Raw genomic sequence first — 12917 nt, forward strand, 5'->3', positions numbered from 1 at the left:
TTTAGTAGAGACGGGGTTTCACCGTGTTGACCAGGATGGTCTCGATCTCTTGACCTCATGATCCACCCGCCTCGGCCTCCCAAAGTGCTGGGATTACAGGCTTGAGCCACTGCGCCCGGCCCCAGTTATTTTAATTCTAACCAGTTGTTACCACTGTTTCATCTGGTTGAGGTTGGTTTCTTTCTCTCTAGTTTGACCTCAGCTTTCACCTGATGGTGACAGCCCCCGCTCAGGACCAGCAAGGATGACGCCCCCTCAGGAGCAGACGGTTCCTGCTGCCCTCTCCAGAGCTGTCCCCATCTAGCCATCTTAGTCTACATGACAGGCCCAGAGTTACAGAGATACTTAATGATCACGTAATGCTTATCATCAGATAGAAGGAATCATACTAAGTCTTTGAATTTTTTTTTCCTGTTAAAACATTTTTAAAAATAACAACTAATTATAGGGAAAAAGAACCACTGGGTAACTATGGTGGGCAAGGCCGTCACCATGGCGAGCACTGAGGGTTGTTTCTTGTGCCAACTTGTGAACCTGGGGCAAAGCATCCCCACACAGCCCAGTGGAAGTGATCTGGTGGGTGACTAAGTAAGGCATCTAGGTAAGTCACTTTTGATTGACCTGATCAGAATCAAAGTTGATCTTCCACTCCCCTCGGGCAATCTCCTTCTCAGGTTTGTTTTCTCTGTGACGGCATCAGCCCAGGAGGAATACGTGCCTTCACCAGCACTTACTTGTGTTGATCTTCTGCAGGGAGATATGCTTTTCCAGCAGCCTTCGCAGCTTCACCTCGGCACCATACTTGCCCAGGGTGCCATTGTCAGCCAGGATGAAGTGGGTGTGGGAGTTGTTGAGCACAGAGAGCTTACTTAGAGGGTTGGACATGGTCTGGTACACTCTTGTTACCTGGTGAAGTGCACAGCACAAATCAGACCTGCAGGACTTGGACGTTAAGACCAACAAGGGAAGCAAGCACAGTACACACGTGTGCAGAGACCACTGCACTAAAATCTATTCTCGCCTCTCTACCCTGCCTTTGAAGGTTTTATTTTTGCCACTTGTTACACTAAAATGGAAAGAAAGTTAATTGTTTTAGATCATGACAATCTAGCAATTACACTCCTGGCATTTATCACAGAGAAATGAAAACTTATGTTAACCTCAAATCCTGCACAGTAATGCTTACGGTTGCTTTATTTTTAACAGCCAAACTGTTCCTCAACAGATCAATGGTTAAAGAAACTGGCTCATCCATACCATGGGATGCCACTCAGCTATAATGTATACCGATACACATGGCAACTTGGACGCACGTTCAGAGAACTATGTGGAGTGAAAAAAAGCCGGTCCCCAAAGGTTACAATACTGTATGATCCGATTTACAGAATCTTCTTGAAATGCAGTGGAGACAGATGAGTGGTTTCCAGAGGTTAAGGAGGAAGAGGGGTAGGAAGGAATCAGGTGTCTGCATGTGAAAGGGCACCAGGAGACCTTGACCATATCAATGTCAGTATCTGGGTTGTGATCTTGCATTATGGTTTTGCAAGATGTTACTGTTGCAGGAACGGGACAGGGTGCAAGGGAGCTCTCTTATTATTCTTACGGCTGCATCTGAATCTACAGTTACCTCAAAATCAGTAATTAACTTTTAAAAATTGCCAACATTTGCAGAGAAAATACTTACATCCTTTCCAACCAGGTCTTCCTTATTCTCCACGATGCCCCATGGAGCAATTCCTATAGCACAAACCCGGCCTCTGGACTTGGAGGAGTGGTCTTTCAAGGCATCCCCCACGTGGCTGATGACACCTGTGAGCAGCCATCAGTCATATTTTAGGCCCTTCTACTTCCCAGCATACCATCATTCATGAACTTAATGGACACCTGCCCTGAATCCCTACATTCCCTACAGATCGGGGCTGAGACATACTCATCTTTATCATTAAAATAAAGTACACTGAAAGTCTGAGTTCATGATAACTAGTAATCTTGCATTAACTCCAAAAACGGTAAAACAAAAACAGAAACCAAAACAGCTGTGCAGGGAGTTCCTTTACAGATGTCTAAGACCTAAGGTTGGAAATAACTGGAGTCTTTCTGGCATTCCTTGGCTGCCTTCAGTGAAAGTTGAGAGCCAGAGTGCCTCCTCTGTTCCTTCATATCTTTGTGCCTCAGTTTCCTCTCCTGTAACAGGAAAAGGATTGTCAAGAGGTCTAATGAAGATGATGCTTGTACAGGGCTCAGATCAAAGAATACATGTCATGGGTGACCCAGAGATGTTGACCATTATGACAATCATTATTATGCTTGCTGGTCATTTTATTTATTTATTTTTAAGAATCATACCAAAGTAAAATCACAAGTCAGGGAATAAAGACTTCACTTTCGTCATAAACGTGATCAGGATGCAGTATGTTTTGTTGTCTTTAGTTATTAGGAAGCTCTTTGGGGACCACAGTGAGTTCTGGGTGGTACATTTATTATCGGGAGGGAAAAGGCCTGCTCTTACCTGTGCTGACACCCCCGGTGAAGATCCAGGCCCCCGTGGTCATGGCAGCCTTGATCAGGCCTTTCCCAAAGACTTGCTTCAGCTTGGGCTGCATCTCAAAGTTCTGGAGGCCTCCATGCACAGATATTAAAAGCTTGGGGAGTTCCAGCTGCCAGTCTTTCACCATGAGATGCAGCAGCGAGTCTGGCTTGGTGTCATAGGACACACGGATATACTGTGAAAGAGTGTGTAGTACTCAGCCTCTGTTCTTGGTTTTGCTTCTCATGTCAAAGGGGAGTGAGGCTATGGCTCATGTCCAAACAAGAACTGTCTGGCTTGTCTCTTCCTCAGGGCCCTGGAGCCCTCTGTGTGAGTCTGTGGCCAAGTGACAGAAGGGAACTTTGGGGAAGACTGGCAGGGTTAGCAAATACAAATACAAGATGCCTGGTGCCATAGTCTGAATGTTTGTATCCCCCCAAAATTCATGTGGAAACCTAATTCCCAATGCAATAGTGTTAAGAGGTGGGGTGTCCTAATCAGGTCATGAGCGTGGGACCCTCATGAGTGGGACTAGTGTCCTTATAAAAGAGGACGCAGCGGCTGGGTGCAGTGGCTCATGCCTGGAATCCCAGCACTTTGGGAGGCTGAGGCAGGCAGATCACGAGGTCAGGAGTTCAAGACCAGCTTGGCCAAGATGGTGAAACCCCATCTCTACTAAAACCACAAAAATTAGCTGGGCATCCCAGCTACTCAGGAGGCTGAGGCAGGAGAACTGCTTGGACCTGGGAGGTGGAGGTTGCAGTGAGCCGATATAGTGCCACTGCACCCCAAAAAGGACGCAGAGAGCTTGTTCTTTGCTTCTGCCATGTGAGGACACAGCAAGAAGGCGCCATCTGTGAAGCAGAGAGTGGGCACTCGCCAGACACCAGACCTGCTGGCACCTTGATCTTAGGCCTCCCAGCCTCTAGAACTGTGAGCCATAAATTTCTGTTGTTTATAAATTACCCAGCCCAAGGTAATTTGTTATTAGTAGCCAAACAGACCAAGACACCCAGTTAAATCTGAATTTGAGAGGAGCAATGAAGAATGTTTTAGTACAACATGTTTATTAAATGCAATAAATCATGCAATATTTGGGACATACTTGTACTGACAATTTATCCATTATATGTCTGAAATTCAAATATAACTGGGTGTCCTGTATTTTATCTGGCAATCCTAACCTTGGAGGAATGCGTTCCAAAGCTGGCTTAGCTGGAACAGTGGCCCAAGATGTTGGATGAGGATGTTGTCGAGTAAATGGGAAAGGGGATCATGGGCCCACATCTGAACTTGACCTTCTCTTCAAAGTGAGAAGGAGGTTAACAACGCTCAGATGCCATGTCTCCTATGAACTGCTTCTTGGTGTCTGGGCTAATATGTAGGGTGTCATTCCTGAAGACTGTATATTGTGGCATTTGAAACACAACTGAATTTTATTTGAACGATGATGTTGGGCCAGTGAAATAAAATGAAATTGCAAAAAGGCTGTGACTGGGCATGTGGGAGTGTAATTCAGAGTGAGCTGGAACAGATCACAGAGCTGAAGCTTCCCGCCTCTGGCAGGGCTCACTGGAAGGGCAGAGGGCACTCCCTGTTTACATGCAAATGTGAGGGACCTTGGTCTTTCCCGTGCCAGCTGGGTGCAGGCCCAGGGAAGTTGTGGACAGACCTCAGAGGAAAATATTTCCAAAGACTCTCAACCCATCTAAGGGGGCTGCAGGTCCACAGTTATTAGAAAAAGTAATTTGTCTTTCATGACTGAAGATGGAGCAATGGAATATGGTTGCAGGGCTGGGCCAGAGCCTGGTCTGTGGATTCGGAGCTTTGGTATGGATTTATGGGACACTACACGTTCTTTACAGTGGTGTCCAGTTTCCAAGCCTCATGGCTAAAAGCCATGTGCACAGACACATCTCTTGATTTTTCAATGAAATTGTCTAGGAAGATTGAGCCACAGCCATAAAGGAGACCAAGTATCTGCAGTTTGGGGCTGGGACACTGGCCGCCAGTGACAGCTGGGATCCCAGTGGCACCATATCTGAATGCCTTTCTCACCATGGCTTTATTGGAGTATCCGCCACCCTGGAATTCAAGAACTCCATAGGAATCCGTTGGGTAGCTCTGGGTGTGCTTGGCGACAGACCATTTCTCAGGCTGAGCCTCCACCTGTTGGTTTTCCTCTTCATTTTTGCTGGGTGTTGCACTCGGCAGAGGGGGTATATGCTGGCTGGTGAACTGGCCACAGCAACACCTGAAAGCAAAGGCAAAGCAGGGTCTTTCTACAACAATCTTCCCCTTTCCCCTTCTTTAGCAAAGATAAATTAACCTCAACAGGAGTCTACTAACACTTTAGTAAGCCAGCTTTATTAGGGACAGAAATGCCCCTTCTGATGGCCTTTTCCAGATAATCAGTGCATATCTCTGTATATGCTAGCCAATTTTAGACACATTGGATGATTGCCCTTCTTTCTGAAAATATTTTAACTTTTTGATATCTTGAAGTACTGAATAGTCCGTGACAAAGTATAGACATGCCCTCCAAACACAGAGTGACCTTCCAGATTTTTCTTTCCCTTGTCTTTCAGGTTGGAGTGTAGTGGTGCTATCACAGCTCACTGCAGCCTGGATCTCCCCAAGCTCAGGTGATTCCCCCACCTCAGCCTCCTGAGTAGCTGGGACCACAGGCATATACCACCATGCCCAGCTAGTTTTTGTATTTTTAGTAGAGACAGCATTTTGCTATGTTGCCCAACCTAGTCTTGAACTCCTGGGCTCATGCAATTTGCCTGCTTTGGCCTCCCAAAGTTCTAAAATTACTTACTTAGGTGTTAGCCAAATTTTTCAATATAGTTGAATTCTTCTGTTCCTTAGTAAAACATTTCTCCACCCAAGTAACGCTAAAAGGCTATTTCAAAAGTGACCAATATGTCTTTCTCTGCCTTGGACAGATGGCCCACTGGGCCATAACATGCCCCAGCATCAGGGATCTTCTAGTTCTACAGCGTCTCTCCCAAAACCCAGCCTGTCTCTCATGCCCTCCCTGTGCTCTGGCTTCTAGTCCTCTCGGAACATGTTCCCTGGCTTTGTGCCAGCTTTCTTTCCTACTGTGCCTGGGATTTCATCTGTTTTTCCGTCATTTTAGGCTGCCGCTGTTGTGAGTGGACTAGACCCACCAAAAGCTTGAACAGCTTGTAAGGAAGAACTGCAATAGCTTGGAGTGATATCTTGGAAGAGATGGAATCCAGGGACGGCATGCAGGGCAGGTCCGTTCCTGGGCCCACCAGAAGTCTGTGGGGGCAGTTGTGCACCCTAGCAAGTGGGGCGGGTGAGCTGTGGGTGGAAGAGCTGGGGATGGAGTCGGCTTGAGGACTAGGACTGTAGTGCTGGCACAGAGAGTTTTCAGGATGGCCCACGTGCCATTGAAATAAGGAGGGACATGTAGGTGCAACAAAGAGGAGACTTTTGTGACCACTGGCATTGTTTCATAATGGCATGTCTTACCTCTGTGGTAATTACTGGGGTTTAAGCAGGGAGAAGAATCTGCTGGTGGTGTGGGGCAAGGGGCAGCTTGGGGATGTGGAGGGACTGATTGCATGTGTGGAACAAATTTGAACCAGGTGATCTCAAAGAGTGTGTGCTTCCAGGTCATGGTTCTACCTGCAAGGATTTCATATTGGATGAATATAGGGATAAATTGTTCCCCGTGCCCCAGACTCAGCCTCATAGCTTTTGCCCTTAGAGGTGAGACATTTTAGCTACATTAATCTCTGCTTGCATGACTTTACAAGGCCTTTGTAGCTTATAACAGATGTATTTTCATGTAGGTGAATAAAATTGTTTGACATTTTGTCTACAAGCCAAATCCTTTAATAAAGTTATAGCTAGTTCATTCAACTGCTCAGATCTTTCGTGTGATGGAAATTCCTTTTCGTCTAAATACATTATGAAATGCTATTGAAGAAGCCTGGAAAATATCCTGGAAACCTGTTGAAAGCCCTCAGCTCCTTGATCTTGCTAAGACTATGAGGAATGATGTGGGCCCATCTGGTTATGAGAGTTTGCATTAGGGGGAATGGCGGATAGAAACTCTTTCCTGAAGCCCTTTGCATGTCAATGGAGTAACAAGGAGCCTGAATGACTCCTTGGTTAGCGACTCCCATGGGAGACACCCTTCTGGACTCCTCCTTCTGACTCCTACAAACACTAGAATAGTGGTAGACAAGCATTGGTTTGGAGAATATTGTTAATTATGGCTTCCAATTTACCTGTTAGGGTCTTTCGGGCTGGGAATTACAAAGATACATTCCCGTTTGCAAAAGGTTTTCTCTATCCAACATTTCTGACCCTGGAAGAGAGAGAAGTGGATATTAGACCAATATATTCCCAAGCCATCATCAGAGTCCATTCTTATACTTTTATAAAACAATATGTCTGCCCACAACATCTGAATAGTCATCTCCAATAATGGTGGATGAAAGTCTTTCAGGATCTTAGCTCTAGTATCTTTTAAAAGAAATGGCTTGTAAGTATGTATTTGATGGTTCTCATTTTGCACCTTAATTCAGTCATATCCACCTGTTGAAGATATTTTTTGTGCACGGTTCTGTGCTGGGAGCTGGGGAGATTTCCGAGGAGTTAAACTGCAGTGTAAGTGATCTTCACCATCTGGAAATGGCATGTTAGGGGCGCAGCTCAGGGAGGCTACCTGGAGCAGAGGGAGGTGGGAAGGAAATCCCCTGTGGAGGCCCGGCTGGTGCCGAATGCTCAGCAGTTGCTGCTGGCTTTATCCCACATGGAATCTTGTTCTCAGTCACCAGGGACACCTCACACAGAGACTGGACACTGGGAACTGAACTGGCCTGCATCTGAAGGGCCCCATTGGGCCTGCCTCCCAGGGTTTGTGGAGTCAGTTGGTGGAGAGATTTGGGGAGAGCCCTTCCTGCAGGCAGGAGGTAAGTACAGGCAGGCTGCGGGGCGGGGGCTTCCAGGTTCCCCAGAAGGACATGTGGGAGGCAGGGAGACAGCCAACTCCCTTTGCTGGATCTCCACGAGGCCTGGCTCAGTGCGTGTTTGTGCTCTTTATGGATGTACGATGTGCGTGTGTGTGTGTGTGTGTGTGTGTGTTGTGCTATGTTTGTGTGTGTCTGATGGATGTGCGCTGTATGAGTGCAGTGTGTTGTGAGGCATGTGTGTGTACGTGATGAGTCTGTGTGTGTGTTTGTGATGTGTGTGTGGTGTTATGTGTGTGGTATATGTGCAGTGTAGTGTGTGGCCTGTCCATGACTATGATCTGTGTAGCGTGTGTGTGTCTGTGGGGAGATTATAGGGTGGTTGCAGGCATGGGGAAGTGAAGCGCTTAGCATGTGACAATCCTGAGTCAGATCCTAGAGAAACCATGGTTGGCTGAACCTCATGTCCTTGGCCACTTTCCCACAACCGCCATGAGGAGTGCCCTGTGTGCCTGTGACCAGGTGGGACTGAGGTGTCCATGGGGTGAGGCTTGGAGCTGGCCTCCCGGCTGTCCCCATCCACCCAGGCAGCAGTGCTGGTTGGGAGGTCCCTTGTCTCTCGGGAGATCACCTCTGCAGAGGTCTGCAGTGACAACCTCATGTCACAGAGGCCCTCCACAGCAAGGTCATGCCGATATCCCATTTGTTACTTCAGAAGAGCCCCAGCCCTAGTCCCAGCTGTGCCGACTAGGGCCTGCAAGTACCCTCAAACTCAGCCTTTTTGGGGAGATCCAAGTCAGTTTGTTACTTGGCCTTTTGAATAATGGGAATGGTATTAATTCGAACCTTTCCCAGAAGCCTTCAAAAAGCAACACCATACACTTTTCTCTGTAAATAATTTAATGACTGCTTAAAAACACCACCACTGGCCTCAGAGGTTGGTGTTTTCGTGCTAACGCAAGGGAGGCAGGCAGTGTGGGTGCGGGGAGAAAGCATGGTGCAGGAGCCTCTGAAGCCCTGTCTACCCTTCTGTTTGCACTTTTCCCATCTGTTTTGCACTTCTCCAGTGCAAGACAGTGAAGCCCAGCATGTGCTGCCTGGAAAGAAACTGTGTTTTCCCCCTTTGCATCTCATGCCTTACTTCCCAGAAAAGCAAAGAAGCCCTTGTTTTTTTGTAACACAAGGGTTGCAGTATTTGGAATCTATGCCAACTAAAGACAAGAACTTTAAAGAAAGATTGAACTCCCATGCGTAGGTTACTTTTTCTAGAACATAAGATGGCAATTCTGAAGCTGTTTTTTATGTCTTCTAGGACTGAACAAAGAAATCAATATATTGTAGATGATTGGAGCTGGGTTTCTCACTGCTAGAGAAAGGAGTTACAAATACGGAAAGTGGGGAAGGTCTCAATGAACCCTGTGGCACTGAACTAAAATTTAAGTTATCGGTGTGAACTCATGGTTTGTAATATATAGAGACAGGTGTAAAAACAGATATAAATGTATGTGTCGTCCCTTTCTCTATACACACACACATATATGTAAATATAACTTCTGTATTATCTATTGATTAACATAACAAATTGCCCCAAAACTTAGTGGCTTACAACAACAAACATGTATTATCTTTCAGTTTCTACGGACCAGGAGTTGAATGTGGTTTAGCTGGGTGCTTCTGACTCTGGTCTCTCACAAGGATTTGATGGAGCTGTGGGTGGGGGCTGTAGTTTTACGGGAAGGAATAAGACCCAGAAGGATCCATTTCCAAGCTGACTTCTGTGGTGGTTGGCCCCAGGCCTCCCTTAACTCCTAGTCAGGAGATCCTCTTTCCGGGCAGCTCACGAAGGGGCAGCTGACCTCCCTCTGAGTGAGCAAGCGAAAGAGNAAAGAGGGCATGCAAAACAGAAGCCGGTTCTCTTTATAACACGGTGTCAAAAGTGACAGCCCATGGCTTTTGCCATAGTCCATTCATTAGCATTGAGTCACTCAGTCCATCCCACACCCAAGGGGTGGAGGCTGCACAAAGCACGCATATCAACAGGCAGGGACCTTGGGGCTGTATGCCTACATACATATGCACATACCCATGCATGTCTGTATACTTACACTCTCATACATTCTCTGGCTCCCTGAAGGGGCTTCGCAATAACACCTCAATAGCAATGAGCAAACCTGTGCTCCAATACTGGTTTCTAAATACCATTCTCCACTAAAAGGAATCCAGGGCTGGGGCAGGGAAGTATAAGAGCCTGGAACATCTTATTGTACCAGCAAGTGAGAAACTTTGCTTTTGACATGGGAACATGCCAAAAGAACACAGCAGCCACTTGAAGGGCCCCCTAATGGCTTTCTCTGGGGTTACTTGATCATGAAAATAAATGACTATAATGAAGAATTATAACCCTTAAAGACCCATGAGTCTACACTGATATATACACATACGTAAATAAACGCACCGCGGAGAAAGCTCTCTCTTCCGTGGCAAGTCCCTATTAAATGTGGAAGGAATGATGAATCAGAAAATCACCATTTGGCAACCATCAAGAATCTTTGATGAATGCTAAAAGTAGTGGGTAAAAGTTTGAAGAGTAACAATGAATTTACATAATCTCAGAGTATCTCCCATGGATACTTATTAATTACAAAGGAGAAATTAGTAACTTGACAGTGGAGAATTCTGGGGAGAACCACCTCAAAGTGTACATCGCCCGTCACGGAACAAAAATATTCATCATGAGGCTCTGGATGAAATGCACGAAGAGGAACAAAGTGCCCAAAGTGCATCATCTGAACCTGATCCGGAGGAAGCATCATCAGACAGCCCGCACTGAGGCACAACCTACGAAATAACCCATCTGCGCTCCTCAAAAAAACAAGGCCATGAAAGACAAGGAAGGACTGAGGGAAGATTCCAGAGCCTGGAGACAAGACCTGGCACTGTCCCGCCCTAGCCCCTGGCCTGCTTCCAAGCCCTCCCCCATCACCCTCGACCCCGCCCCTCACCCTACCCCGTGCCCCCTACTCCCTTTCATGGCCCCGCCCTTCAACCCTGTCCTCCAGGCCCCACCCCATGCCCCGCTTCAGCCGGGCTTCCTCTCACAGCCCCGCCCATCTCCCCGCCCCCTGCTCCGTCTCACGGCCCCGCCCACTCAACCCAAGCCCCGCCCCAGGCCCCACCTCCCGCCTGGTCCCTCGTACAGCCCCGCCCATCTCCCCGCCCCTTCCTCGCCCTCTCCGCCAGGCCCCGCCCCCAGGCCCCACCTCCAGCCCTGCTCCCGCTCACAGCCCCGCCCATCTCCCCGCCCCCTGCTACATCTCACGGCCCCGCCCCTCGTCCTTTCCCGCACACCTTCCCGGGCAGCCCCTCACCACCCTAGCATAAGAAACTAGCGCTGGGGCCCTGCCCAGAAAACCTGTGCCACCACAGCGTGGGGAATCAGAGACTAAAGGCCAGGCTCCGAGGCTTAGGCCCCACATCGTGAAAGGGGGAAACGCCGTCTGCCCTTAAAGGACTTAATGCCACGGCGGATGAGGGAGCAGCAACGTGCCCCTTGCTTGCTTTTGTGGCTAATTCTGTTCCATCACAGGGGGTGTTTAGATGCCTCCTTCACAGCGGGGCCCCCGGTGCCCTTCTGGTCGTGCCAGTGCAGGGCATCTGTGATGCCTCTGGGGCATCGGCCTTGCATTTTGTCCCCCAAATTCCGAAAAGGAGGGCTTTTCATGGTGCCAAGCACCAGCGCTTGCTTTGGCTCAGTACCAGGGCAAGTGCAGCTGGCACCATGGCCCGAGACGGGCTTAATCCACTTCTTCTGCATCGCTGGAAATCCGGTGTTTCCTAATAAAAACGCTAGCCTGTGACGAACGTACTTTCTCAGGGGATGGGAAGAATGGAAGTGCTTTACTTAGGTATTAACCATTAGTTTGTAAAAAGTTGATATAAGGGAATAGCCTCAGTCCAGCACTGCAAGCTACTGCTGAGTCCCCAGAAATCTAGAACCTACGAGGATAAACAAGAGGAGTGAGAGCCACTTTGCCTGCAGCCCCTCTCTTGGGAAGCAAGATGAACAAATCCTGCCCTCCCTTTGTTCCAGCCTCTGCTCTAATGTGGCCTCTTCACCAGGGCTCCTTGACTCACCATCTGACCCCAACCCCTGTGCCCTGTTCTCCATACACCCTCTCCCCACCTCTTCCCTCTCCCCTCCCCACCCAAACTCGCACCAAAGCCACAGAGGCAGCAGCCCCCTTCAGTTCTCCGCTCCACCTCCTGTGCCTCCAGGAGTACCTGGCAAGAGCTCAACATCTCCTAATGACTCAGCGATTTTCTCAGTCTCCCAGCGGAGCAGCGCCACCTGCTCGGGCTGGGCCCTTGCTAATGCTACCTACAGCAGCAGAGCTCTGCTGCCCACACTTGCCAGCAGGGCACATACGAAGTAAGCCAGGTCACCCCAGGAGAGGCACGGCTCACCCAGGGAGGAGCTGGGTCTCCTGAATCTGCTCAGAGGCAGTGTGCAGGTAAAAGGCAATGGGTGGAAGCCCCTCAGTCAAACTTTCCTCCCTCCCCTCCTGCCACGCTTCAGGGCTGAGCAATGCCAAGGTCATAACCAACAGCCCATCCTGACTCCTTACAGATTGGTCATACAAGTTCCAGGGCAATGATAACCCACTGCAGGGGAGACCCACCTGTCCTTGTGAAATTAAAGGAGAGAGTAGGGCTTCCTGTGCTTCATTTACAAGCCCTTTAGAACCTCCCCACCCCTATTAGGTGAGATACTGCCCACTCATGCAAAATATTCCAATCCATCAGAAATGGTTATTTTGAACGCCTTTGTGCTGAATGATAGGAGTGCTGGCATTGGAGGTTGAAACCCCACTGAAATTTTAAGAGTGCCCGTCTCAGCTGGGAAGTCTGTCCACGCTGGCTGAGTGAAGGGACAGTGGAGGTCATGCCGGAGGCAGACTGCTGGCACTCCCACCATGCCCCCAACCTCTCTGAGCTGTGATTTTCTCATCTCTGAAAAGGAAATGGGTATGAGTGATTTTGAGCCTTAGCTGGAATCATCTCTACAGTGTTTGGGAGGTACTAGATTTACATGCTATCCTGGTCCACACTTATGAAGAGTAAATCCCTTATTTATTCTTTAAAGAAAGAAGTATCTGCTACAAACATGGCCAAGGAAACCTTTGTACCATGTGGGCGGTGGCTGTTCAGGTGCACATTGTTACATTATTCCCTGGGCTGTTTAGAGTGAGGGCCAAGGCAGTGTGCCCTGCTGAGGACCCAGCAATTTTTCCTCTGCAGCCAGGACCATGTGTCCATGCAGGGCCATGGGGAGGGTACAGGAAGAAGGCCTAACAGGTGGGCTGAAGGGCAATGGGAAGTGTTCTGCCAGCTCTGTATTTATTTTTTCTTTCTTTCTTTTCTTTCTTTCTTTTTTTTTT

General features: G+C 48.3%; 1 protein-coding gene across 8 annotated transcripts in view; it reads right to left on the bottom strand.

Annotated features, from left to right (window-relative positions):
* TRPM1 (transient receptor potential cation channel subfamily M member 1) overlaps positions 1–12917 on the bottom strand; it is a 139620-nt gene that overhangs the window by 67645 nt on the left and 59058 nt on the right. For all 8 annotated transcript variants that reach the window (XM_037734787.1, XM_037734785.1, XM_037734784.1 and 5 more), the window contains exons 2-6: positions 6796–6875; positions 4586–4781; positions 2510–2723; positions 1685–1809; positions 735–906 (exon numbers count right to left, since the gene is read on the bottom strand). In XM_037734787.1, coding sequence (XP_037590715.1) covers positions 735–906; positions 1685–1809; positions 2510–2723; positions 4586–4781; positions 6796–6875 — 787 coding nt within the window. The remainder of the gene's footprint in view (positions 1–734; positions 907–1684; positions 1810–2509; positions 2724–4585; positions 4782–6795; positions 6876–12917) is intronic.

The sequence above is a fragment of the Cebus imitator genome, unplaced genomic scaffold (assembly GCF_001604975.1).
Source record: "Cebus imitator isolate Cc_AM_T3 unplaced genomic scaffold, Cebus_imitator-1.0 Scaffold662, whole genome shotgun sequence".
Lineage (NCBI taxonomy): Eukaryota > Metazoa > Chordata > Mammalia > Primates > Cebidae > Cebus > Cebus imitator.